Here is a 26,960-nt window from a genome sequence, read left to right on the forward strand (position 1 = left end):
CCGCTTTCTCCCTTCTCCCCAGCGACCGTTCAAGGGGAGGCGGGGCTTTGGGGCGACCCCATGGGGTGGGTAGCGGGGCGTGAATTCAATCCCCCCCCCCCCACCTCCCGCTTGCTCTGAGACGCCTTCTGGGCTCAAATCCCAGCTGTGGTGAAACAGAGAAGGATTGGAAGCTAGGATGTAGGGGTCCTGGGTTTGAATTTCAGCTCTATCGCCTTTATTTGCTTCTGAGCAAATCGCTGCTCTTCCTGGGCCTCAGCTTCCTAGTCTGTAAAGTGGGTATCCGTCCTTTCGCTAACCACTTCACCGGACTATGGATGTGGCCATCGTCAATGTGGAAGAAATTTGTGGGCTGAAGACTCAAGCCCACTGGCTCATGTGCACCCCTGTGTCAGCGTGCATGCACGTGCGTGCGTTTGTGTGTGTAGAGGACCATCACAATCTTTCTGAATGTTTCTGGATCAAAGACCCTCAAAGAGTGCCCTCTTCACTCAGCCTTCTGGTGGCTGATAACTCCCAGTGCCAAGCCAGGGTCTGAGGAACCTGGACACACAAACTGAGAGAGAGTTGTCCAGCGGGGTTCAGCATGAGTTCCACCTGAGAAGGGCTCCAGATGTTTCTGAAGCCACTAGAGCCTGGGCTGATTGAGTATGTGTGTAACTTCCCCACGTGATGGTGTGCAGCCATCACACTTAGGAGGGCAGGCTGTGTGTGTGTTATCATGGCAGGCACTGGCTGGCTCTCAAGATCATTTTGGTCTCTGCAGTCTCTCCACCTTTCTTTCTCCCCAAACCCAACCCTCTCCTCCTGAGAAGCAGGGGCAAGGATGAAAGAAAGGGAAATGAGAGGAATACCAAGAAGAATAGGAATTTTAAAAAGCAGAAAGATGGGAAAAAAAAAAAAAAAAAAAAAAAGGCAAGAAGATGCTCAGGCCAAGGCATAGAGGAAATAACCACAGCAAGCTCTTATGACAGAGTGTGCTGTTACTTCGCCAAGTACCTGATGAATACTGAGTTGTATCAGTCTCACATTCTCTGGTGAGGAAGAAGAGGTACAGACAGGTGAACTGGACTTGCCCAAGGTCAAGCAGCCAGGTGAGTGGCAGCACCAGGGTGGCCTGCCTCCAGCCTCTCTATATAGTGCTGGGAATTACTATCCTGTACTGCCTCCCTCTCAGGCACCTAAGAATTTAGTTCTGACTTGCACCTACCTGTGCTCTTGAACAAGTCCCTCTTCCTCTCTGACCTCAGTTCCTGTAACTTCAACAGCAGCGGCCACAAAGTAGGGGAGCGCAGAGAAGACTAGATGTTTTCTGAGGCCCCTTTCCAGTGAAGCAGATGATGAGAAAGGAAAGGTGAAAACATGGAGGTAGATTACAGAGGACAGGCAGATGGACCCGTGGAATGTGTGTGGAGGAGACTTGTACTATTCCAGGGGTACGTGGCAGGTGTAGTGCTCAGGTCTGGGTCATCTCAGCCTGGGGGGCTGTGAGGGAGGAGGCTGAAAGCAGCATCCCTAAGAACCTTCTGGAAGCTGGAACCACCAGCTAGGGTGGTGGGTGAAGCAGAGCTGGACGGCACTGCTACCTCCATGCCCAGGCCAGACCAGAGGACTGGAGTATGTTTGCGTGTGTCTGTATATGCAGGTGTGTGAGTCTGTGATGAGAGGCCTTCTCCCCCACCCTCAAATTCAGCCAGAGGACATCAGAAGTGAGGCTCCAGGACAGGTGTATGTGGGTTAGTGCATGGCATGCAGGTTGGTGGACCCCTATAGGGGAGGTCCAGGAGCAGCAAGGCTGGTAATGCCCGTGCCCAGGTCTGGGGATCCTTCACTCTCTCCAGCAGACTTGGGAAAGCCAGGATGACAGGACAGGCTGCCTGTCCAGTGGCTTCCTTGGGTTTCTCACCCTACTTTGCTGTAGCTTAAGACACCCCCTTCTTGTCTCGTTCTCTTCCTTTCTACTCTGACCACTCCCCAGCCTCCATTTCTATCTCATCGTTCACCCACATCCTTCATGTCAGTTATTCATTCTCAGTGTTGAGGCTTCCACATTTTCTTCCTGTCTACACTCTTCACGAGTGAGTGAGTGAGTTCCTTCTCAAGACTTTAGTGACTGTTAGTTGGCTGTTCTCTTTCAACTTTATCTCTAGTCTGTATCTCTTACTAGATAGACCCACAGATGCAATTTCCAGGTGGATATTTCTTCCAGACATCTTGTTGCAGCCATCTGAAACTTTCCAAGTCCTCGAGTGATCAACATCCCCTCCACCCCTGCTACCCACCCCATCAACATCATGATCAACATCCCCTCCACCCCTGCTACCCACCCCAACCTGCTTCTTCTTCCGTGTTCTACAGCTCTGCACATGGCACCACCATCCTTCAAATTAAAAACAGTCATCCCGGGTGATGGGTGTTGAGGAGGGCACCTTTTGGGATGAGCACTGGGTGTTGTATGGAAACCAATTTGACAGTAAATTTCATATATTAAAAAATAAAAAAATAAATAAATTAAAAAAATAAAATAAAAACAGTCATCCCAGACTCTGACTTTCCCTTCATCCTCATAAGCCAATCCTCATATAGTGTCGTCATTTCTAACCCTTATACATGTATTTCCACCCCTCTGTCAGCCCTTTAAGCTCCCATACTCTTTCTCATAGACCAGTAGAGTTCTCAAAGTGTGCTTCCTGGGCCAGCATCACCTACAACGTCTACAAACTTGTTACAAGTGCTACTTCCTGGAACTCACCCCAGACCTACTGAGGCAATAAACCTGAGTGTGGGGACTGGAAATCTGTGTTTTGATAAACTCATAAGGTGACTCAGAAGCTCAGTAAGGTTTGAGAACCACTGCCTAGACCATTACAACAACCCCCTAACTGGTCTCCTGCCTTCTTCATTCATTACTCTTCTGACGCACCTCCAATTCCACTTAGCAATACGAGTGACTGGACCAAAGGGGCGCCTGGGTGGTTCAGTCAGTTAAGCATCTGACTCTGGCTCAGGTCATGATCTCACGGTTTGTGAGTTCAAGCCCTGCAAGAGCCTGCTTCAGATCCTCTGTCTCCCTCCCTTCATGCCCCTCCCCTGTTCATGTGCACGTGCTTTCTCTCGCTCTCAAAAAAAAAAAAAAAAAAAGAGTGACTGGACCATGTAACCTTCCTGTTGAAAACTCTCCTGGGGCTTCCCATGGCCCATCTTCAGGGAAAAAAAGTTTAAACACCCTAACCAGCATTCCAGGCTCTTCACAGCTGCAACTGATTTTTCTTTTCTGCCACATGAACTACCTCACAAGAAGATGAAAGGAGAAACAGAGACTGTGTCCTGCACTGGCTTTGGTGCATGGCAAGTGCTCGGTGAATGCTTATTAAATAAATGGTGAGTGGATGAGTTTATCAATTCCTCAGCTGGTTGAGGGATCTTTTTAGGAAGCCTCCATGACCCTCGGTAGCTAGACATAGAAACCAGGTACAATCTGAGGAGATCATCTGATAAATGATTTTGCTTTATGGCTACTGGGAGACAGATGTTCATGATCTGCTACAAGCTACCAGGTTTTGTGACTGTGGACTCTGTCACTCTTCTCTTTCTGGGCTGAGGGACTCCTTGCTTGCTGAGTCATGGAGGAGGGCATTGCTGTTTGCCCACTCTCTGGGACAGATGTGCATATGTGGAGGCCTGGGATGTGCACAGGGGTACATATGCAGACTATCCTGGGCACATGGGGACACACAACATAGAGACACTCTTGGGAAACAATCCTACGCATGGAACACAGGACATGTATTGACACATAGGTGCTCATGTTCAGATATCACAGGCTCCCATTTGGCATACTTGGCATATTGCTCTTCTCCCAGGCTCAAATATTTCCCTCTCATTTCAGAAAGAGAGCTTGCATTTGGATTTGATGTTAAGAAAAAACTCAGGCCTGCCTCCTTTATTGATTGACACAGCCACCCTCCTCCCAGCCTTTGGCAATTTCTCCTGCCCTCTGGGTCTGGCCGGTTGGCAGAGGGGGGAAAATCTGGCACAAGGAGATGCTGAGTCGCCACCTGGTGGTTATATCTCACAACTGCAGCTCAGGTCCCCTTTTCTCCCTCGAAGCTGAATTGCCAAGAGAGAGCTTGGTCTTAAATTAGCCTAGCATCTTCCCCATTCAGGAGCCCAGAACTCTCTGACCATTCCTCACTAAAGTACAGAGCCCAGTCTTTCTGGTGTTATAAGCCTTTCTGCAGGGTTTCACTCCACCTCAGGAGGACAAGTACTTTGAGAGCAGGGACCCTAGGTGGTTGCCACTTGCTTTGGGCCCTTCCCTTCTCAGCCACTCCTATGGACTTTAAGACTCTACACCCACAACTCCCAAATCTGTCACTCTGCCCAGACCTCTCTGAGCTCCAGACTGCAGAAAGCAACTTCCCCCTGGATATTCCACAAGCAGCACAAACTCACCATTTACCAAAATGAGCTTGTATTTTGCATTAACCTGTTTCCCAGTGTTCCTGGTGCCAGCGAATGGCCCCATTATCCATTCAGTGGCCCAGATCAGGTATCCGGGAGGGCTCTTTATCCCTCCTCACTTCCAGTTAATCACCAAGCCCTATTAACTAACTCCTACCTATATATTTTTCCCATCTTCACTGCCGCTTAGTTCAGACTTAGTACCTCCTCTCTGAGCTCCTTGCCTCAGTTGTCCCCCTTGTGCAGCCAGTCATCTTTAAAAAATGCAAACTGGATCACATTGTCTGCTAAAAAAAAATCGCAGCATGATCCCACCTCTAATCTTCTGAGCATGGCATACCACGACTTGTGAGATCTGGTTTATGCCCATTGGTCCAACCTCATCCCACTTTACACTCTGTGTAGCAGTAATGAGCTACGTGCGATTCCTAAGCTCGCATGCCGTTATACCTGCTGTTCTTCTGTTTGTCTATCTGGCAAGCCTCTCCTCACCCCCATGTCTCAGAGCAAATACTTCCTGAGCTTTCCCAGACATATTCAGTCAGGCTGAGAGGCTCTCATGGTCCAGCCTACTTCGTTCAGACCCCCGTACAAGCAGCTGATTATACCTCTAGGGGATGTTGCCTTGTCTGTTTCCTCTCTAGATTTTAAGTTGCTTGAGGGCAGGGTCTGTCTTTTCATACTAACCCTCACCCCACTGCCCCGGGACTCCATGCTAAGAACATGACTTTCAGTACATCTAATAAATAAATGAATGTTATTCTGTCCATGCATGGCCAACCACAGACAGGCTCATGGGACATACTCAGTGAATGCTTGTTGGCTTACTGGCCTTGGTGGAGACGTCTGCGGTATGTGGGCTGGGAGCAGGTCTGGCTCCTGAATGAGAGCCTGGGCTCAGGCCTGGTGAAGCAGTGGGGGCTTGACTTCAGTCTTGGGCTGAAGCTCTTAGGCCCCTTGTCTTTCTCACTGACATAGAACAGAGGTGAACAGCTGGTTGCCTAAAATGTTTTCCTGTACAAAACATTTGGCCTGGAGATGTTGTTGAGGCAGTAGTGGTTTCATGGGGAAAAAAATGAGCAACATTCAAAAATCAGGATTTTGCATAAAAATTAGGGTTTCTGACTTACCTTTAGAGATTGGAGGATGTGACCGTGCTACTTGGAACCCCTCCAGGTCAGCACTTCATTTGTACACAGGAGCACCTAGGCCTGGCCACCATAGCATCTGAATTTGCAATCCTGCTCTGGCAATACAGGGTGTGGACTGAGGGGTCAACGGCCTGCTCAGTCTTGGCTCTGACACCTTACTAGCACATCACCTTGAGCAAACCACCTACCCGTGCCTAGGTTTCTTCACCTGTAAAATCGGAATAATGCCTGTGTCACAGGGTTCTCTGGCAGGCTAAATAACACTTGAAACGTGCTTGGCAGGGTGTGTGTTCAGCAAATGGTAGTTGTGAGCTCCTCGAGTTTGGAAGGGAGAAGGTGCAGGACAGACCACACAGGAACCATCTTGTCACCAATGAACATTTATTGAGTGTCCGCATGTGCACAGCTTTGAACTTGGCGATCACAGAACGCACTGGGGGAAGGAAGGGGGAAATGGAAGTAAGGGATCAGGTTGTGTGTGGGGGGGTCCCCCGGGATCATAAGAAAAGTAGTCCCTGCTGGAGTCGCCAGTCGCGTCTCTCTGCAGAGAGGGATCCTAAGCAGGGGTGGGGATTAAAGCCAGGCACCACGATGGTGATGGGGTGCAATCACTAGGGAAACATGCGGATTCTGGAGAAGTGTCCCTCCTGTTCCTGGCTCCAGTCAAGCCAGATGGCACTAGGAGGACAGGGATCAGATGCTCAGGTGTCCAAGCAGGGATAAGGACAGGCAAAATAAATAACCCCCCAACCCCCATCGTCACTCTGCTGCAACATGACACAAAAGCTTAGAGGCCAGGGCCTAAGGACTCCTGGGTCCCCTCAAGGAAGCTCAGGTGGAAGGAGGTTTCCCCACCCACACACCAGGCCTGTCTGCCCCAGGTCTTCCTGGAAGGATGAGGCAGTTCAGACCCTGGGTCACTGAAGTTGATAGGAAGAACTGCGATGTCAATGGCCTGAGTCTGCTCTCTGCCAAGGGGCTAAGGGCAAGGGCCAAATGGCCAATTGGAAGGACGTGGACTGGGAGGCTAGAGGGGGCACCACAGCCTAGGGGAGCCCACGCCCTGGCCGGCAGGGCACATGGGCTGAGGCAGCCAGCTCCTGCCAGCCCTATCCCATCCTGGGGCCTCCCTCCCGTGGGGGAGTCTGACACAGGGCACAATGACACCTAGTGCCCCCCTCCCTGGGGGCTGCTCCAACATTCCCCGGCCTGGCAGCGATAGCTATGTTGATTTTTCAAGCCAATCCCTGCCCCCATGGGGGCCCGGGGGGCGGGACGCAGTTCCTTACACTTGAGGGATGGGCACTGTGCCCTTGCCCTCGGAAAAGCCAGAAAGCTGGGATGTCGTGTGTGTGTGTGGGGGGAGTCTAGGGAGGGGGGTCCAGTTTGGGAGCTTCAGGGAAGATGCCTCCTCCCTCCTTCCCTCGCTGCACGCCCCTGGGTCTGTCCCCAGTGGACACCTGCTCAGGGCTCTGACAGGCACTGCTCCAGGGCAGCCATGCGATAGTGGCTGGCTGTCTCCTCACCCGCCTGTAGCCTCATGGCCTCCCGGCACAGCCGGTTGGCCCGTGCCAGCTCCACCAGGACGCCCTGATAGGCGGCGACCATCTCAGGCTTGACAGAGTTGGGGCTGACGCTGCCCAGCAGCTGGAGCAGCTCCTGTGGCCAGCGGGAGCGCAGGGCGGCCGGGGCCAGCCAGGGCAGCAGGGGCACACAGCCTGTGAAGGCCTGCATACCCAGGAACCAGAGCTCCTGCAGGTCGGCCCAGACGCCCTCGTAGTCGGGGGACAGGGCCAGCACTGCCTGGTCTGAGCCAGGTGTGGCCCGCGCCACATGGGACTGTGATAGGAAGAGGATGGCAGCTGCGAAGAAACCTCGGGACGCTGGTGTTCCCTGAAGAGCTGGAAGGCAAGCAGGGAGTGGGCGCGTGAACTTGGTGGGCCAGCTGCTTTCCCAGACCCTCACTTTACCCTCCTGTGCGGACACACTCTGGGAGCCGAAGCAGAGCCTAGGACCAGCCTGCCTGGGCTCAAACCCTACCTTCAACTTCACTTGAAGTTGGGTGACCTTGGGTAATCCACTTTTCTGGGTCTCGTTTCCTTACTTGTAAAACGGGGCCAATAGTGCTAATCTTAGAAATCGGTTGTGAGAATTAAATGTGATAATCTTGGTACACTCAACCTCATGGTCAGCCCTTTTTGCAGTGGGACGGGAGCAGGATGGGAGCCGCTGCCGGGCCTAGAGACCTACGGACGAAGGCGGTCTCAACAATTTGATTCTTGGGCCAGAAGGGGGCGCCAGAGTGGGGGCAGGGGGACCAGGAGCTGGTGATGGGGCTCGGCTTACCTGCCAGACAGGGGCTCACCCCTGTACTGCGGACCCTCTCAGGGAGGCTGTTAGTCCAGCCTGGTGGCATCTGTGGGTTAACAGCACTGGGGCTCTACTCAGGCTGAGGTGATGCAGCCTGGGACTGAGGGAGCATGGGGTTAGAGCGCAGGGGTGGTTCCTGGATCACTAGGTCATGCTCCCTTCCCATTGCCGGAGGACCCTACTGGGATCCCTGCACAGGGAACACATAGGCAGCTGAGGGTACAGGCTCATTACACACTGTTCCCGGGCATCTGCTCAGCTCCTCCAACCTGACAGATGGGGCACAGGGAACAGGCGGGGACAGAGGGACCCAAGCAGACACCCACGGCCAAAGTGGAAGACACAGAGGGCTGGCAGGGGCTGGAGGGGACGTCCCTCCTCCTTCACACAGCCAGAGTGAGGCAGGGTTGCGGAGAAGGTATGTGCAGAGGGGGCACCAAAGCACTGAAGCCTGTCACGAGGGAGGTGAGGTGTTAAGCAGAGAAAAACCTCAATGGGGAGGAAGAAGGTTCCTGACTCAAGCCCTGGGTGGGGGCGGCTCCACCTTGAAAACACTGGATTCAGACTCGGGCTGCTGGGAATTTCAGGTGCCTATGCCTGTGCCTCTGAGCAGGCCTGTACTTACACCCACCAGACCTTGCCTTAAAAGTCTTCAGAAGGAAAAGAATGCTATCATTTGGGGAAGAAGGGTGGGGTAGGGTGGGGGATGGAGACACACTTCACAGATTTCCTCTTAGTTGGAAAATTCTATAAAACCATTTCCTGAAAATGGGGACTTATGCCCAGAATATAACAGGTCCACCCAGATCTTTTGTCTGTATCCATTAGGACTGGGTCCCCGGAGCTTACCTGGAGAGGTACTGAGGAGCCGGGCCATGAGAAGACCCAGGGTGGCCACATTGGCAGCCAGAAGCAGCCTCCCTTGCTGCTGCACTAGTGAGGGCAGCGACGTCATCAGGGTGTTCATAAGAGATGTGAAGCAGGCATCTCGCCTGGGAGAAAGGGTGGGGGGTGGAGATGGGAGAAGGGGTTATTTGAGCTAGACCAAGGCCTGGGAAAACCTGGGATTCTGGGCTCCCAGCTTCACCAGGCAGGGTTTCGCAAGAAATGAGACAGCAGGGTTAAGAGTTAACTTTGGGCCCATTCGTGGCATCTGGGGAACAGAGACTGGGTTATAGCTGGAGCAGGCAGACAGGCCCAGAGGAGTTCTAGACATGCCAAAACCTCATGTGGGGTGGCTCTGTCTATTCTGAGAGCCTGTCACTCTAACACTAGCAGGAACCCATGGGCACAGGGAAGCAAAGTAGGAGACTGAGATCTGAGGCAAGTCTGAGCAGCCCCCACCCCTTGCTTCCTCCAACCTCCTTCCCGGCCTCACTTGATCAGCCCTGGTGCGGTGACCACAAGGTTGAGGAAGATATGACAGCAGGTCTGCAGGCCGATCTCCACACTGTCAGGCAGCACTGAGGTGTCATGGCCTGGGGATGTGAGTTCCCACTGCTGCAAGAAATACTTGCACAGAAGTGAGGGGGCTCCCTCCTTGATCAGGATCTCCCGGGGCCCATCTTCAACAGTCAGGTGGCACCAGCCGGGCAGAAGGAGCCTGGGGGGTGGAAGGAACAGGTGTGTAAGGGGTGGGGAGAGATGAAGGCACAAGGATTCCCTTTCTTGGGGCATCCCACCTAAGAGAAATGAAAGCAGGGGGAAAGGACACATCCTTCCTTGTAGGTCCCACAGGAAAAGCACATGCTTTGGTGCTGCACAGGCCTAGGCTTGAACTTGGGCTCTGCCACATGGTGTATGTGCGGGCAAGTTACTTTAACCCTGAGTCTCAGTTTGCTCATCCTGAAGATGTGGATGAGACTTATGTCATAGATTTGCTGTGTGAACTAAATGAGACTGTTTTGGTAAAGGGTAGAACAAAGTGCTTGGTGTGTCGTAGATGCTCAATAAGCATGAGTTCTCTCTTTACAGAGAAATCTGGGGTTGGCAAAGAAGACTTGGCTGACCAGGAGTCCTGTGTGAACAAGCCCCCCAAAACAAACAGAAATAATCCTAAAGGAAATCTCATGCCCCAATCAGGAAGCCCAGCACAGACCAGTTTGGGGGTGAGGAAGTGTCCCTCTGTTATGCTTTTCTTTAGAACAGTCTGGCTGGACAGACTCTAACTACAAACTCACCGGAGAGCATCCCCTGGCCAGGTGGGCCCTGGGGTGGTGGGGGAGATGGCCAGGGTGGCCACCTGCTGGGAGAGGTCATTCGCCTCCTCGGCCTCCTCGTAGAGGGTCTTGGCATAGCGCACAAGGAAGGGCAGCAGCTGGCAGACCTCCTTGCGCAGGGATGAGGTCTCCTCGGCCAGCCAGGCCCCCAGGATCCGCACCGAAGCAAACACAAAGGGCTCCTTCTGCTTCTCTGGCCCCACCTGTTGCCATGGGACCCCTGTGAGATGGAGTAGGACCAGAGACCCTCCCCGGCCGGGACAGCATGCCAGCCAGCCTAGGAATAACACAACTAGAAGGGAATTCTGGCCTGTGACCCCTTCAAAGGCAGGCCCTGTGTACCCAGCACCTAACACATGGGAAGGATGCGCTCAACAGGGGCCTGGCACAGAGCAGGCCCTCAGGGCATGTCTGCCGAGCGAATTGGACTTTGGACAACATGTCCCCACACTCACTGCATCCCCTTTCCCCCCACCTCTGAAGTATCACAAGGCTCGAAGGAAACTCACAGGTCCAAAGCTAACTAAACACTCCCTCTACGGCAGCTCTGACCTGGGAGGAGTTAGCTGAATCTCTCCAGAGGCCAGAAACCAGGCAGCCCCGCTCCTTTGCCCAGCTCCGTGCCAAGTTTGTATGTGCAGGTGTATGGAACAATGCAAGAGGCTGAGCAGAACAGACTGCTTCGATTTGGAGTGTGTGTGTACTGGGGGGAGGGTTGTGAGTGGGAAGTCACTGTGTTGTGTGCGTGTGTGTGTGTGTGTGTGTGTGTGTACTGTGATGTGAGTGCACATATGGTGTGTGGTATGGTGCTTGTGTGGAGGCTCAGGGAGGGAGGGAGAGGGAGGCTCGGCCACTCTACTCCCGGGAGTGCTGCAGGATCAGCCCTCAGAGTGGGCATCTTGCGCTCTTCCTATTACACTAAGGTGCAATTCACTTCCCCCTTTGCCTGGCCTTCTGGCTCTCCCCACACCAGACTCCCTCCGTGGGCCGCTATACCTCACCTGCTGCAGATAGTGGATGACAGCCCCGATGGCCTCCTTCATGATGCTCACGAGCTGCACCTTCTGTGGCTCCTTGAGCAGTGACTGCTCACAGCGGGTGCATTCCTGGATCCCCAACTCCATGAGGGCGTAGCAGGCGGTCACCACATCCTCTTTTACTTCTGTGCCTGTCTCCTCCAGTGCCAGCCGTACCTCCACACATGCCAGATTCACCAGCAGGGCCAGGAACTTGCTCCCGGAGCTGCCCGCTGGGATCCAGTCGGAGCCGCAGGCGTGCGCCAGGCGGGCTGCCAGCTTTAGTGCAGGGTTGCGCTGCCAGGAGCTCAGCTTGCTGCCCAGGATGCGTGCCAGCCCGGCCTGCAGATCCCGGAGGCATTCAGAGGGCACGGTTGTCGGGGGCAGAAAGAGGGGCAGCAGCTGGCAGAGCTCAAACTTGCTGGCATCCTCAGCTTTCTGGAAATCTTCACTGAGGCCCCGCAACACGGCCAGGAGGTCGGGCTCCGCCTCCTTCCAGCACTGGGTCTCAGCAGCAGCCAGCAGCCCCACTAGGAGTGCCAGGGCCTGGTCAAAGCCATAGCCATGCCCCAGGTATGCCTGACACAGGGCAGACACGGTGCCACCAGCAATGAGGTGCCGGGGGCCACGGGGTGTGCCTGCCACAGCTGTCAGGCACTGGTAGGTGTCGTCAATCATGGAACGGCGAGCAGCATCATCCGGGTCCCCCCGGGCAGTGAGGAAGGTGCTAAGGATGGGGATCTTGTTCAGGACCTGGGGATGGGAGGCCAGTTCAGGGTCACTGCAGAAGCAGGCCAGCAGGGCCACACCCAGGGCTCGGAGAACATGGTCGGGGCAGCCATCTGGTGCCTCCTTGGTGGTCAGGAGACGATTGGGGAAGGTGAAGCCTACGGCATCGAAGATCCGCCGCCGAGTTTTGGCATCGATGTCACCTGCTTTGACTGCCTTGGTCACCTAAGGGGGGGGGGGTATGTGCTATCAGCAGGATGAAAGGAAGACTGCCCCCTGCACCCTTGGGCGGTGACCATTACCAGGATGTGGTTATGGAAGGTGATTCTCTCTGGGGTCAGGAAGCCTCCAGAGGTCATTTTGTCCAGCTCCTTCCCTCCCCACCCCGGGGAGACAGATGGTTGTGACCTCTGGGATCCCTCATTTATGATTACGTATACAGAAGGGAGGTCCAATCCTCAACTACTCGTTCTGCCATTTCATCACTCAGTCATTCGGGAAGTTCTTTCTGATGTCTAATCTAGAAGCTGGCAACCTGATTTGGGCTTAGAGCTCAGTTTAAAATCCCCCAAGGATTTAGGGTCTCGCCCTAATTGCTCTCACCCCCCTCCCCAGAGAAGCCTCTGATCCATTCCCGCCACCTTCTCAGGGGAAATGGCTCCTGTGTCTCGCCACTCTGCCTGTCAAAACATTTCCCCTTACATTTCACCTCAACACCTCCTCTGCTGCAGTGTGAGCCCTTGACTCTGGAGCCTTCTCCCTGTTGCCATGGCAAACAAGCAGAGACTGTACTCCCTCCTCCCTTCACCCCCCACACATCAACCCCCCCTTCCCAGCACTGCAGCTCTTGCTCTGCTGGCCCCAGCCTGGTTCTTCCAACAGGGCTAAGCCCCAAACCAGCTCCTTCACCCTCAACCTACCTACTGCCATCCTGGCCATCCCCTGGGACCCCTTCCCAGTTACTTCTAGTTCTGCTACTCTCTCCACCCCCAGAGCAATCATCCCCAGCCCTCAAGTACTCTGCACTAGTTACTACCTGCTGCTGTCACCCTATGAGTCAGCTCCCATCTGCTTCGGGACGCCCCAAAGAGCAGACCCAGGCAGCCTCCTCCAAGGCTTCTAAGGCCCTACGCCTTATTCACCCCCATTCTCCCCTTTGCTCCCACACTTAGGGGAGCAATGAAGAGTCCAAAGGCAGGCATCTTGGTGCCTCCGGGAATGCCAGGACCACCTATATATCCTCTGGGACTTTTTGACCCCATTCCTAGGGGACCCAACCACCCAGCCCTTCCCACCTCCCAATTTTCAGTCAGGTCCTTACTAGCAGCAGGGCTGCAAACTGCTCACTGTCATTCTTGGCCTCACGGAGGGCTCCCAGGTAGCGCTCCAGGGTGGGGTTTCGGCTCTCTGCCTGGTTCAGAGCTGGCTCACAATCCGAGGCCATGATGCCCGCCTTGCCCAACTGTGAACACAAGAGGGACTGAGCATCCCTCTGCAGAGGAGGGGTGGGGGTGGGAGTGGAGGATGGAGGGAGGGATTAGCACAGAGGGAGGGGAGGATCAGGAGGGATGGGTTCCTCAAGACTGACCTCCCTTGTGGGGAGCCCCTTAAAGGTGCTGGACCCTCAAGTCCTTAGGAATGAAGAAGGGACCCTGGCCAAGGTCACCTCCGGAAAGCGGGAAAGAAGGACCATGCAGCCCGCTGCTCAGCTGGACAGCTCTCCTTACCAATCTCCCAGGAGTGGGAGGGGGGCTGGCCCCACTGCTCAGCTGCCCCCTGGCACCAGAGGCCTGGTTTTATCTCCTTCCACCCAAGCACACCAGGAGGGAGTGGTGAGGACAGACAGGAAGGAATGGAGACATACATGGGTGAAGTTCGATTATCCGGACTCAGGCTGATATGAGGGAAAAGGGCATCCTAGGTTTCCTTTCCCCTCCCTTCTCCAGAACAGGCAGGAGACAAGCTTCAGCACAAGTGAGGATGCAGGGTACTGACCAGGGAAGGCTTGGAGGCCCCTTTGCGGACCCCACCCCTCCAGCCAGGGCTCTCAAACGCCCCCGCAGGCTCCTTGCCTCCTCTCCTTTCCCTCCCTCGGGCACAAGCTGCAGCAGCAGCAGCAGCAGCAGCAGCAGCAGCAGCAGCAGCAGAATTAACCCTTTGCATTCCCTCTCCTCGCCCTCCCCGCTCGCTACCAGTCAGTGGATGCCGGCAGGGGCTGGAGAAGCAAGAAGGGGTCCGGGGTAGCTCCCAGGACAACGGAGAATCCAAAAGCCGGATAATCGAAGCGGGGCTGCTGAGATGGGGAGATGAGAAGGGGAAGAGGGTTCCTGGCGGTCACCACCTGTCCCGCCGCAGCCAGGTCACAACACGACATTGATGAAGTCACGACAGGGCGGCGATGAGATCACACTTCACGATGGCGCGGTGATGTCACGGAGAGATCACGGCAAAATCACGACATGGACAGCCCCCAAAGATGACAGGGCAAATTAAAAAAAATATATAGCTATATATTGAAAAGGGCTGTGACAAAATGGAGTCTCGACAGGGCACGATGATGTCGCGATATGGCGCGATGGAGTCGCGATAGGGTCCCCGGGGTGTGTCGGCATCGATCAGCGCCGGCTCGGCGAGGCCCTGGTTGGGATGCAGGGGAGGGCCTGAAGGGGGCTGAGCTCACCAGGCTGCGGCCCCGAGCGGCGAAATCTTCTCCGAGCGCGATGCTCCTGGAGCCTGGGGCCGCTGCTCACGCCGCTTTGCCCACTCCCGGCTCCAGGCGGCTGCAGCTCCACCCCCACCCCCGCAGAGCTCTCGGCCAATCCGCGGCGGCTTCACTCCGGGCTCTGGCCAATGGCACACCTGGGCGCTAAGCCGTAGGGGGTGCCACCGTTGCCGCCATCTTGCTTATGGGTATTGCCCGAGTCTGGGGCCTGGGGCTCGCGCAGGGCAAGCGAAGGAGCAGACTGCGGAGAGCAGGAGGCGACAGCCTGGCGGCCCAGGCTCCTTCGCTCGTGCGTAGTTCTGTCCCTCAGCACTGCCTCACCTCCCCCTCTGGCTCGCGGCTGGAATTGAGCTTCCGGGGGTGGGGGTGGGGGCAGGAGGGCTGGTTAGCAAGAAGAGTGTGTTTCCGGGTTGAGCCCAGGGAGGTGGGAGGAGGCGGCGTTTCCGGCCGCTGTCGCTGTCCTGGGAGGCTGAGGCGAGAGGGAGCTGTCCGGGTGGGGAGCCCACACTACCTTCTTCTTTTTCCTCCTCCTCCGGGTGAGGGGAGCGAAGGTTGGGGCCCCGACCCCATGGACCGGGAGGAGGCGGAGGCCGCCGAGAGCCGGGGCCCCGCTGTGTGGCCCTGAGCCCCGGTAGGTGGCCGGGGGCGGCTGGCTGCCAGGCCGAGGACCTCGAGCTCAGGGGAGGGGCAAGCGGGACGGGCTATTTCTGAGGGTGCGCTGGCCGGGTGTTGGGACCCGGAGGTGGCGCTCCTGGCCCGGCTAGGGCAGCCAGCTGCTTCTGGCTCTGTAGGTGCGGGGCTCGAGTCCCAGACCCTGCTTCTTTCAGGCCCACGCCTGGTCATGCAGCATCCTCCATCCCCTGACAGACCGGGCTCGGGGCGCTGCTATCCTTCTTCCCTCGACTTCTGCAGCCTCGTCTTTAGCTGCTGTCTCTGGTGTTCGGTCTCCCCACCAAGATAGAAAGTTGATGCAGAACAAGGGGGGCGGGGTTGAGCACGACGTGTAAATTATCATGCGAAACCTGCCTTATTCCGGACTTTAGAAAATTATTCCCCACAGAGGGGTTCTGTGGTGTCTGCGGTGGGCACAAAGGTGAAATGAAGGAAGTCAAAAGAACACCTCAGGCGGTTCCAAAAACGCTTTTCCTTCTCTCACCTCCTGATGCTTGTGCCCAACCGACAATAGATGCAGTTAGTGAACAGCATTAGCTGAGTCTCCTTGTGCTTTCTTCTGTGATTAACAGACTGGGAGCTAAGAACAAATTGGAAAGACGACCTCCCAGAACAATCTGTTCATTTTTCCAGCTATTTGGAAAACAATGCCTGCAAATATAAGCAAAGTTATTCATGGCAGTCTGTTCTGTAACTTTCCCAAATATCTGAGATTTTTTTTTTTTAAAGAGCTTTATTCTTGATTACTCATACCAGCTGAATAGGCTGTTTCAGACTTGCTCTGTCGTTGTTCAAACATATCTTATCGCTGTGTACATAAATGGAGTTCCACGTATGTAGCTGACAGACTGAACTATGATACATCCCCCATCAACCTGAAGGATTAAGTAAACATTACCCCCTTCTCTGTCTGAACAGCTGCTGCAACAGAGAGTGCTTTTATTTCGGGTGTACTTGTAACGCCCTAAATGCCAAAACTATTGCAAGCTTTTCTAGATTTTCATTTGTCAAGTATTGTGGGGGTGTGTGTTCTCTCTCTGGGTTTTTACCCTTTGATTCTGTAACAAACCATTTGGATCTTGGTGATTGTGTTGTTCTTGCCTCTGGTCAGCAAGGCTTTGACTGGACCCTAGCAGTGATCTACACCCTTAGGCAGTTGTAGATTTCAGAGGCTTGGCTGGTTGGGAGTTCATTTGAAAAGAGCTCTGCCTCTTATGCATGGTTTGTAAGACATTGCACTTCTGATCAGCTTGCTAATCCAATGGTGTTTGTTACTCCCATTTTCAAAACCTATTCATTTCTTTTATGCTTCTGTCGCCCACCTGTCACGCTATTGATGACAGGTGTTGAGTCACTTTGAATTTAAAATCCTTTTGTGGTAGGCAGAAATGTGTTGGGTAAGATCCATACACACACACACGTACACGTGCACACTCACTGTTCCATCTTGAGAGGCTAGAGAAGTTGCTGGATATACTTTCTAACTTGGGCTCCATTTTACAATCTCTTGAACATGTCACTGGCCCGCACATCTTTCAGCCCCCTGCTCCCTAACATACAACTTCAAGACTGCTAGAAATCAGAATGGATGGAAGTGAATGAGGAAGAAGTACTTCAGTTGCTTAAGGCTCAGAGAAAGCCTTTTCTTGGGTGGGCCGTGCCTCAGTTTTGCAGCTGTGTGTGTGCATGTGTCTGTTTCCTGGTATTAGTCAATATTGACTTCATGTGATGCCCGTTTCCCTGTATGCTGGCTGGGGGTGGAGGGCGGAGTCTACCATTTGCCACATGTGGGTGACAGGTGCACATTTAGGACAGAAGAATTTGAATTGCTTCCTCAGAACTCAACCAACCCTCATGATATTGCCAAGATTTATATAATAATTTATACAATGTAGGGAAGTTGTATAAGAGAAGAAACAGATGAAAATCATTTTTTCTCTGGAAGGGACCTAAATTATCCAGCTCCTAGATTCTAGAGTAGCCAGCACGATGCCTAGCACATAATAGGAACTGTGTAAATATTTGAGTGTCTATATGAATTCAAGTCAGGAATTGCAGATGATTCTAGGGATCAGGGACGTGACATTGAAGTGTAATTTGGATAGATTTTTAAGGTCATAGTGGTGGGGCAGTAATAAACTGGAGAGTGCATGTACTTCCTAAAGATAGTCACAGTATTATTTATTTATTTTTTTAAAGCACAGCTAGACAAAACTCTCAGCTTAGTTTGCCTCTGATAGTCGAAACTCTTCATAAATAAGAAGGTGTGTTTGGTCAAAGTCACAAAGCTGTTACTTGCAGAATTGGAACTGAAGCTCAGATCTTTTTTTTCTTCAGGCAAGCGCTCTTTCCATTCTTCCACATAGATGATTTACTGTTAGCTAAGAAAATAATAGAACATAAAATGTTTCAGTTTTACAGTGGATTCATTTCATACCCCTTGCTATGTTTTTATCCTGATAATTATAGGCTTTGTCAAAGCTCAGGTTTAAAATTTACAGGCAGGTATGAGCAGTGAAAGATAAACTTGAAATTTCTCTTCCCTCTAGGCTGTCACATTCTCTAGAATTCTACATTTCCAGGAATCAATTATTAATTACTTGGCATATAATTTCTTCCCTTTCTATCTTTATAGTGAACGGTTCCATCTGTCTGGAAGGCCATGGAGAAGAGGCTGGGAGTCAAGCCAAGCCCTGCTTCCTGGATTTTATCAGGATTTTGTTGGCAGCTATCTGTGAAATGGTTGAGAAGCCTGTACCTGTTTTTTACTTGCTTCTGCTTCAGTGCTCTGTGGTTGTCAACAGGTACCATTTTCTTTATAGATTTAAACTGTATGAGTCTTTCAGTTCATATTAAAGACTAGGAGGAGGTAGAAAAGCAATCTTCTAATTGAGAGAAACGGTCATCCTTTTGGTGGACACTTAGTTTGTTGGGTTTATTTGTTTTGGAACCACAATTAAAATTGGATTCTTTCTCATAAAAGGGAATTGGCATGATAATTTTAAGATTTGGTGAAGATGTCATGAAAAGAAAAACATTTGAGGGATGCCCGGATGGCTTAGTCAGTTAAACATCTGACTCTTGATCTCAGCTCAGGTCTTGATCAGAGAGGCATGGGTTCTGGCCCCGAGTTGGGCTCCACCCTGGGCATGAAGCCTACTTAAAAAAGAAATAAAAATATTTGGAAGTTGGGAAGACCTGGGTCCTGGTTCTGGATGTTTCTACGTAATAACTGTAAAACCTTGAGCAAGTTACCTATTGTCTGTAAAGAAGGATAAGATTTCACCTTGTAGCTTGATAGGAGTGATACCATAATTAAAGTGTGTAGTACAGCACTGTGAACATAGATGCTTCATAAAGATACTTTGCTTCTTTTTCTTTTCTAAAGGAATCTTCGCTTACAGGGACAATGTGTTCCTTGCTTTTTCTGTAGAAAAGGGTTATGCTGATAGATTTCATAAAGTATGCTTTCTTCCTAGAGATTATCTCACCAGGCTGGAACCTCTTGCCAGGAAAAAGTGCGAAGGTTACATTTCAAGGGATACTGTTTCTTGAAATCATTTTTTCTTTTAGTTCTTTTGTTGACATTGTCCTTTTCAGAGTATGGAATGTGAGAGAACAGCCATCTCGGAGAGACTTTGGAGTATGCTGCCATTCTGGGCAGTGACCAAAAAGCCTTGTGTTATAGAGACCACTGTCTGAGATAAGGAATCAGCCTTTTGCTCCTATAATTCCAAAGATTTCTGTTGTTTTCCTAAAGGAGTTGGTGGTCATGATCTAGAGAATCAAGTAATTACTGTATTTAGCAATTTCAGTGACATCAGCTTTAGAGTTTTTGTTGTTCTGCAGTGGTGGTTGATGATTGCATAATTAGAGCAGTGGAAATTGCAGTTGACAGAAAGCTGACCTAAATGTTTTTTTACCCAGATGATGCTTTGCTGGGACAGCTAACTATTTCAGGCCAACATTTTATGTAAGATCATTTGAGTTAAATAAGTAAGTGATTTAGCACCATCAGGGTAGGAAAATTGCATTTTTTTGAAGAGCACCTACCACATACCAGACCCTTGGTTATAAACATTGCATATCTTATCTCACTTAATCCCTATGATAATCCTAAAACAGATAGTTTTAGTCTCATTTTATACATAAGGAAATTGAGGCCCAGAGAGGTGGAATGACTCGCCTAGGGTCATACAGCAAGAAGTCACGACAGAGCCAGGAGTTAAACTCTGGTTTGTTCACTCAATAGCCTGTGCTCCTTTTCTTCTGTTACTCTCTGTCTTCCAACCACAGATAGTCTTTCGGAGGACCAAAGATAGTTTTTTTATCCTGAACCATGATGAGCAGCTTGTTATTTGAGGGATTCCATGTACAGGGGGGAAGAAGCATTTCTACTTCTGTTTCTGTATTTCCAATCTAGCACTTGGTTAAACAGAGTACTGTGGGCTACTGTGCTAGTCTTTAGTATCCCCTCAGCTTGCTGCTTAAAAACAACAACAGTGAGCAGATTGAGTATAGAGGTGCAAAGGTGGTATTGTTAGGAGTGGTTCTGGTGCAGATTAGATTTTACTAGTTTTATTTTAGAAAAGTTTTGGAGCTTTTACTGTGGAAGAACCAAGAACCATGTGTGTTCAAACTGAGGTCACGTGCAGGTAACACATGACAGATTTGTTACATATTTTAACTTACCAGAGCTTTTTCACATCAATATTTTATTTTATTTATTTAAGTTTATTTATTTATTTTGAGAGAGAGAACATGTGCACGAGCAGGGGAGGGGCAGAGAGAGGAAGAGAGAGAGAATCCTAAGCAGGCTCTGCACTGATCGCAGAGCCTGATGCAGGGCTCAAACTTGTGAATGCTGAGATCATGACCTGAGCCGAAACCAAGGCACTTAACCAACTGAGCCATCTGGATGCCCCACACATCAATGTTTTAAAAAACATAATATATTTTTTAATACTTTTTTAAATGTTTTATTTATTTTTGAGAGAGAGAGAGAGAGAAAGAATGAGAATAAGCGGGGGAGGGGCAGAGAGAGAGGGAGACATAGAATCTGAAGCAGGCTCCAGGCTCTGAGCTGTCAGCACAGAGCCCAATGTGGGGCTCAAACTCGTGAACCACGAGGTCATGACCTAAGCTGAAGTTGGACGCTTAACTGACTGAGCCACCCAGGTGCCCCCAAAAAACATAATATCTTAATAGGAAAAATGAATAAATGATGTACCCAGAGGAAAGAAAAGAGACAGTACCATAAATAAGAAAGTAAAATGATTTATTAGCATTTTTAAAAATGTACTTTCTTGTTAGTAACCAGAGAACTGCGGATTAGATTTTTTTTTAACTGAGTAATCTTTACTCCCAACGTGGGGCTTGAACTCACAACTCCAAGATCAAGAGTTGCACACTCCACCGACTGAGCCAGCCATGTACCCCCAAAGAACAGATTAAAGTGAGATATCTTTTTTTAGCCTATCATACTGATGAAGATCAAAGTAAAAATATTTAGTGCTCCCGAAGGGTGATGTGGTTGCCCTCATGCTATCCTGGGAAATTTGAACAGAGAACTTTTTGGCATAAATATCAAGATCCTTAAAAAGTTCATATCTTTTGACCTGGTAATTCCCCTTGTGGGAGTTTATCTCAAGGATATATTTAGATGGTTGTGAATGAGGACATTCATCAACACTCGTTTATTGTATGTTGTAAAGCATTGCTACAACCTGCCCAACAGTAGGAGTGTGATGAAATTACAGCATGTCCACATGTGGCATATTATCCAGCTTCAGAGTTCACAGTTCAGGAGAGTAAGTACATGGGAAATGCTCCTCATGTTAAGTAATAAGAGCAGGATAAGGGCACCTGGCTGGCTCAGTGGGCTGAGCATCTGACTTTGGCTCACGTCATGATCTCACAGTTTGTGAGTTTGAGCCCCGCATCAGGCTCCGTGCTGACAGCTCAGAGCCTGGAGCCTGCTTCGGATTCTGTGTCTCCCTCTCTGTCTGCTCTTCCCCTGCTCATGCTCTGTCTCTCCTTCAAAAATAAATAAAAACATTAAAAAAAAATTTAAAAAAAAAGAGGAGGATATACAACTGCATGTCCACTATGGTGCCAATTTTGTGCAAAGAGAAAAGTACTTTTATGTAATAGGAAGCTTGAAACAAGATACATAATTGTGTGTGTATGTATGTGTATATAATATATATATATATGATATATGTATATATTTAAAGTTTATTTATTTGGGAGAGCGAGATCACATGCTTGCAAATGGGAAAGGAGCAGAGAGAATCCCAAGCAGGTTCTGCACTGTCATCGCAGAGCCCAACATGGGGCTTGATCTCATGGTTCCTGAGATCATGACCTGAGCAGAGATCAAGAGTTAGATGCTTAACCAACTGAGCCACCCAGGCATCCCCTGTTTGTATATTTTTTGAGCAGTGGAATTATTATCTCTGTACAATTTCTGCGTTTTCCATCTTTTTTTCAGTGTACATGTATTACCTTTTTTTTAATAAGGGTAAAAAAACCTACCTGACAAAGCAACAACAAAATAATAGCAGCGAAAACCTGCTGTTGGTAGCCTGAGTCAGTATTTATCTACTAGTGAGTTGTTCAGTTTTTATCTGAGCCCTTAAGTGTTCCCTCAAAAAATACATTCTTGATTCTTTGCTGTTGTCATTTAGCTTATGGATTATATGTTTATTTATTTTTGAGAGAGAGAGAGAGAGAGAGAGAGAGAGAGAGGGAGGGAGGGAGGTGGGGGGAGCAGAGAGAGAGGGAGACACAGAAATCGAATCAGGCTTCAGGCTCCGAGCTGTCAGCACAGCCAGGTACCCCTGGATTATACGGATTAATCCTGAAAAACTGACCAAAATAAGGCAGGTCTCCCGTTATCCCCCTTCCTGTTTACCACTTGGCAGTTTACTCCATCTCTAGCAGCACCCCAGGTACCTGCTGACTTATGTAGGTTTCTTTTTTATTTCAGTTTCTGGGTTCAGTGCTGAAGCCCACTGCTAGAAAGTAGTGATTATAGTTTGTCTGATAAAAGATACTCTGTGTTTTCCTTGTAGGCCATTGAATCACTATTTCTCTGTTTAGTGTCATTGTTAAATGGCTTAAAAATAGCATTTCGGGGGGCGCCTGGCTGACTCAATTGGTGGAGCATATGACTCAATCTCAGGGTTGTAGGTTTGAGCCCCATGTTGGGTATAGAGATTACTTAAAAAGAAGTAAAATCCTTTAAAAAATACCATTTTGCACCTGGGGACTGTCAGTATCGGGAGACAAAAATGAGGTGATTCCAAGAATTTGGAAATTCCTGCAATAGATGTCAGCTTCTTAAGGGCAGAAGTTTTGCCTGTTTTACTTCTACTGGGTATTCCTAGCAGGTGCCGAGTGCTTGGTATATAGTAGGTGCACCATAAAAATATCTGTTGACTGAATAAGTTAATAAATTAGAAATAAGGGAATCGTCCTTTGAGAATTAAACTTTAAAATTAACATAATCTATCGCTTGAGAGTTAAAACTTAAAATTAGCACAATCAGATCAGAGGTATGTGAGGGCACTTTAAGGAGACACAATGCCTTTGAGAGAAATGAGATCTGATTAAAATATTCACAAATATATTAACATATCTAAAGAAAGAATATGTACATCTGAAGAGCTATGCCTGTGTGTGTATGTGTGTGTGTGGTGAGAGGGCCTGAACCAGCATTGGAAACCTAAACTATGGAGTCACCAAGGCTTATGTAGGCCTAAAGCTAACAGTTGGCTGTGAAAACTTCTACTGACATTCCCCCGCTTCTGAGAAGTAGATCACCCAATTAGTAAGTATTAGTTAATAAACAAGAGAAAGCATTCAATTCAGAACTGTTTTTTTTTTTTTTTAATTTTTTAACGTTTATTTATTATTGAGAGACAGAGACAGAGTGTGAGCAGGGGAGGGGCTGAGAGAGGGAGACACAGAATCTGAAGCAGGTTCCAGGCTCTGAGCTGTCAGCATAGAGCCTGACGCGGGGCTCGAACTCACAAACTGCGAGATCATGACCTGAGCCGAAGTCGGACACTTAACCGACTGAGCCACCCAGGCGCCCCTCATAACTGGTTTTTGAGAACTTACTGGCAGTTTGGTCCTAGGCTAGGAACAAGGGTGATAAAGATGAGTACAACACAGTTCCTGCCCTGGAAGAACTCCCAGTTTGACGAGGGAGTAGCCATATGAATACCATGCCATGGTAAGTGAAAAGGTACAGGGGTGCAGTGCTGTTCTTTGTTCCCCTTCCAGCCCGTTCACTGAACTTTCTAATTATTCTTCCCTCATTCCCTTGTCAGCTTGTTTATTCAGTGTTTTGTTCTTCAGGGTTCTTTTTCTACCCTTTCTTATCTAACTCTTGTGTGTGCCCCCTGGGTAGCCTCATTTTTTCCCATAACTGTTAAGACGTGTGCCGTCTACTCCCAAATCCATAGCTGTTCATTCACTCCTTTCCAGAGCACATACCCACCTGCATGTCATACGTTTCCAACTGGATGGCTGCCTCACAGCTGCCTCCGACTTAATGTATCAAGACCAAACCCATGGTCCTTTGTCCTTCTTCCTCCTGTGTTCCCTATAACAGTGAAAAGACCACCTCCTCTTGCGTTCTGAGGTAGAAATCCCTGAGTCATTCCACACTCTTTTCTTTCCTCCACATTCACGTCACTGTAGAGTCCTGTCTCGTGCAGAGTGCCGTTAGTCTTCTCACTGAGGTTGTCTGATTCAGGTAAACATAAGCTCCTTTCTGATATATTCTGAGACCTCCAGTTTGAACTTATTCTTTAATGTTCTTGTAGTGTCTTACAGCTCTCTGTTATTATATCATACTGTACTGTGTGTGTTAGGCTTTGTGAGGAGAGATTCAGAGTGGGTCTTGCTCTAGAGTGTGGTCCTTAGTCCTGAGGTGAGGTCTTTCTGGTGTGTGCTCGTCTGTGGTGTTAATGTGACTTCTTCGCTCTGGCAGAGCCAAATTCCAAAGTGCTCCTGTTCTTACCCCCAGCGCTGCTTGACCTCTAGTGATTCTGTTCCCGTCTCTGCCCAGTAGCGTCTGCTATCTCATAAACCTCGAGTCTTGCCCTGTGCCTTTACATTCCAGCTCTCAGCCTGGCAGGGGACCCTCCCTAAGGACTTCTGGGGCTCCCTCTTTTCACAGCTCCTTCCTCTCCAGTGTCTCACCACTCAGATTTTAGCCAAATTCATATCTCTGCTTGCTGGGCTCAGCAAGCCCCCTGTGTTCTGTTTGGGTTCCAGCTTTTGGTGCTGTGGTTGGGAAGTTGGCCCTGGAGACCTGGGCAGTGGTAGGGCTCACTTCAAGTTTCCTCTCTTCTGCAATCTCTCTCGGGGATTGCAGCCTTGTACTGGCTGTTATCTCCTGACTAAGAACAGTTGTTTTGTATATTCTGTCCAGTTTTATAGTTATTTATTGTAGATGGTGAGTCTGGTACCAGGTATGCCAGGCAGTAACCTGTGTTCTGAGTAAGTAACCTAAGTAATCATAGCAGATGTGGCTGGGAACAGATGGCTACTATGGTTACTCACTTATGTGTCTGCTTCAAGAAACTGTCTTAATCACAGTTACACACCAAGAATCTAGCACATAGTAGGTAGCAATAACAGTTTGTTGGATTAACCTAAAAATAATGCTGGAAATGACACCACCTTGGAATATACATGTTGAGGAGAATCGTTCTTTTCTACCCTATTTTTCATTCTTGGCTCATTAAGTGGGCCCTTCACTTCCCAGGAGAGAACAATATTTGGAAGGTGATTTTAGCTCTTTTTTCTGCCTTTTTTCTGGCTCTCTCTCTGAATGGATGAGTGACTTTTTTTCTGATTGGTGAGGTTGAAAAATACTCCTATTGTATGGAATGGCCTGTCTTCAGGATTTGCATACGTTCTGCCGTGCTCTAACTGGTCTGCCCATTCCAGGATAGCCTGCCTGTGTCCAACTGGGTAAGTTTAATTAAGTACAGGAAAGTATTAGAAAGCCAGTATGTGGTTGTACATCTAAGCTATGTTCCCCAGTCACCTTATCGCTTATTATAAAGATGATATTTTGATCTCCATTTACCTCTAACTGCCATATTTGTTTAGTTAAAAAAAATTTTTTTAAGTAGTCTCTACACCCAACGTAGGGCTTAAACTCACAACCCTGAAATCAAAGTCACATGCTCTACTGACTGAGGCAGCCAGGCACCCCTGCCATATTTATTTTTTAATTCGTCCCAAACTCTGGGTGGGACCCTCAACCTCCCGTAGAGACTACAGTTGGGACAAAGGCAGCTTCTGGCTTAGCAAGACGTCTTTTCCCCATTTGTTGCTATTTTCTTTTTGTTCTCATAACTACCTGCATTTGCCCCTGACAGACAGAGGCACCTGCACTCACTTTCCTCCTTTGCCCCTATTGTTTGATTGTACTTTGAGGGCTGTAGCCCCTGTTGTACCAGACAGACCAAGTGGTATCTTTTTCTTTTAAGAGAGTAATATATCTTGATCGTGCATTGGTCTTATCCTTAGGAGAAAAGCATTTTCAGGAGACTTTTTAAAGGGCATTATATCCCTGCTCTTCTTGTATCTGCTGGGCATCTAATTTAAGGTGGATGACTAATGGAATAAATCTCATAGTGATGAGCCTTCAGCAAGAACTTTCTCCTGCCAAACTGTCCTATATTCTTAACTACATTGCAGTACAGGAAGGTGATAAATTATTAATCCTACATCTGTCTCCTCAGATTGTAGGATAATGACTTGAGTATATGGCAGCTGGGGGAAGGTAGAGTTTTCTGGCTGTTAACACAAATCATGCGAGCTTTTTGATTCTAAAGTTCAGCTGGCATTGAGCAGGTCTTTGGGATCTTGTTATATCACAATTTAATTGACCTAAGTAAGACCAACCAAAATCCTCTAAAATTAGCCTCTCTCCCAATGAAATGAAGCAATTGTGTTTTGCTTAAACACTCTTCAATAAAAGATGATCATCTTAAGTCTTGCTCTGTATCTTGGAGCATAATTTTGGTGGGTTCTTTTTGCCCTTCAGAAACAATGCAAACACAAATGTACTTCCTAACTTGTGTGACAAAGTGAAGAGGGATAAGACAATGGTATAACTGGGCAGTAAATCCAATATGATTTAAAAGCTGTCTGAAATGGACTTGCCTTAGGAATTCTTCAAGGGAGGAAATAATACAGTGGAGGAATTTATAAAAACAAAATAACAATTGCAGGGCCAAAGTAAGCCTTTTGGCTTATTTTGGAGATTGCATAAAAATCTTACTAATTGAAACAGCTTTCAGTTCAAGTCATTGTGTGGAACCAGGAGGAACATGATTAAGAACTGTGTGTGTGGTTAGTGTTTGGACATTTATTCTCAGATGAGTTGTACTGAAAAGTTTGGGCCAAAATGCATAGCTCTTGGTTTGAGGGACTGCCTTTTGAACTTCCTTTCCGATCCTTCATCTAAGAGCTTCCTTAAGAAAAGTCAGTCTATGTGGTTAAGTCCCTTTAACCACTTTTGATTTCAGGCAATAATGAGTAAGTTTTAGAAGCTGCAAGAATTGGTCTTGATACCTACCTATTC

At 49.3% G+C, this 26,960-nt stretch overlaps 2 protein-coding genes across 5 annotated transcripts in view; one reads left to right on the forward strand and one right to left on the reverse strand.

Moving 5' to 3' along the window:
* Positions 1-5,962: 5,962 nt before the first annotated feature.
* NCDN (neurochondrin) lies at positions 5,963-14,739 on the reverse strand. 3 transcript variants are annotated; one of them, XM_049618733.1, is made up of 8 exons: positions 14,630-14,739; positions 14,291-14,358; positions 13,271-13,411; positions 11,206-12,174; positions 10,166-10,407; positions 9,364-9,588; positions 8,835-8,977; positions 5,963-7,516 (listed from the first exon to the last, which is right to left on the reverse strand). In XM_049618733.1, exons 2-8 carry the CDS (start codon positions 14,321-14,323, stop codon positions 7,080-7,082), a joined length of 2,190 nt encoding a protein of 729 aa, XP_049474690.1. In that variant the 5' UTR covers positions 14,324-14,358; positions 14,630-14,739; the 3' UTR covers positions 5,963-7,079. The 3 variants fall into 3 exon arrangements, with proteins under 3 accessions (XP_049474690.1, XP_049474692.1, XP_049474691.1); XM_049618734.1 differs by having other exon boundaries at positions 5,966-6,048; positions 7,076-7,516; positions 14,291-14,739; XM_049618735.1 differs by having other exon boundaries at positions 14,142-14,739.
* A 136-nt stretch (positions 14,740-14,875) lies between these two features.
* The window catches only part of KIAA0319L (KIAA0319 like), a 104,210-nt gene continuing 92,125 nt past the window's right edge, over positions 14,876-26,960 (forward strand). The window contains exons 1-2 of one of the 2 annotated variants that reach the window (XM_049618731.1): positions 14,876-14,960; positions 17,979-18,147. In XM_049618731.1, the coding sequence (XP_049474688.1) occupies positions 18,006-18,147 (142 nt within the window). In that variant the 5' untranslated portion in view covers positions 14,876-14,960; positions 17,979-18,005. Of the gene's footprint in view, positions 14,961-15,132; positions 15,303-17,978; positions 18,148-26,960 lie in introns of those variants that run through there. The other variant, XM_049618730.1, reaches the window with a different exon arrangement.

Source organism: Panthera uncia (genome assembly GCF_023721935.1).
Source record: "Panthera uncia isolate 11264 chromosome C1 unlocalized genomic scaffold, Puncia_PCG_1.0 HiC_scaffold_4, whole genome shotgun sequence".
Classification (NCBI taxonomy): domain Eukaryota; kingdom Metazoa; phylum Chordata; class Mammalia; order Carnivora; family Felidae; genus Panthera; species Panthera uncia.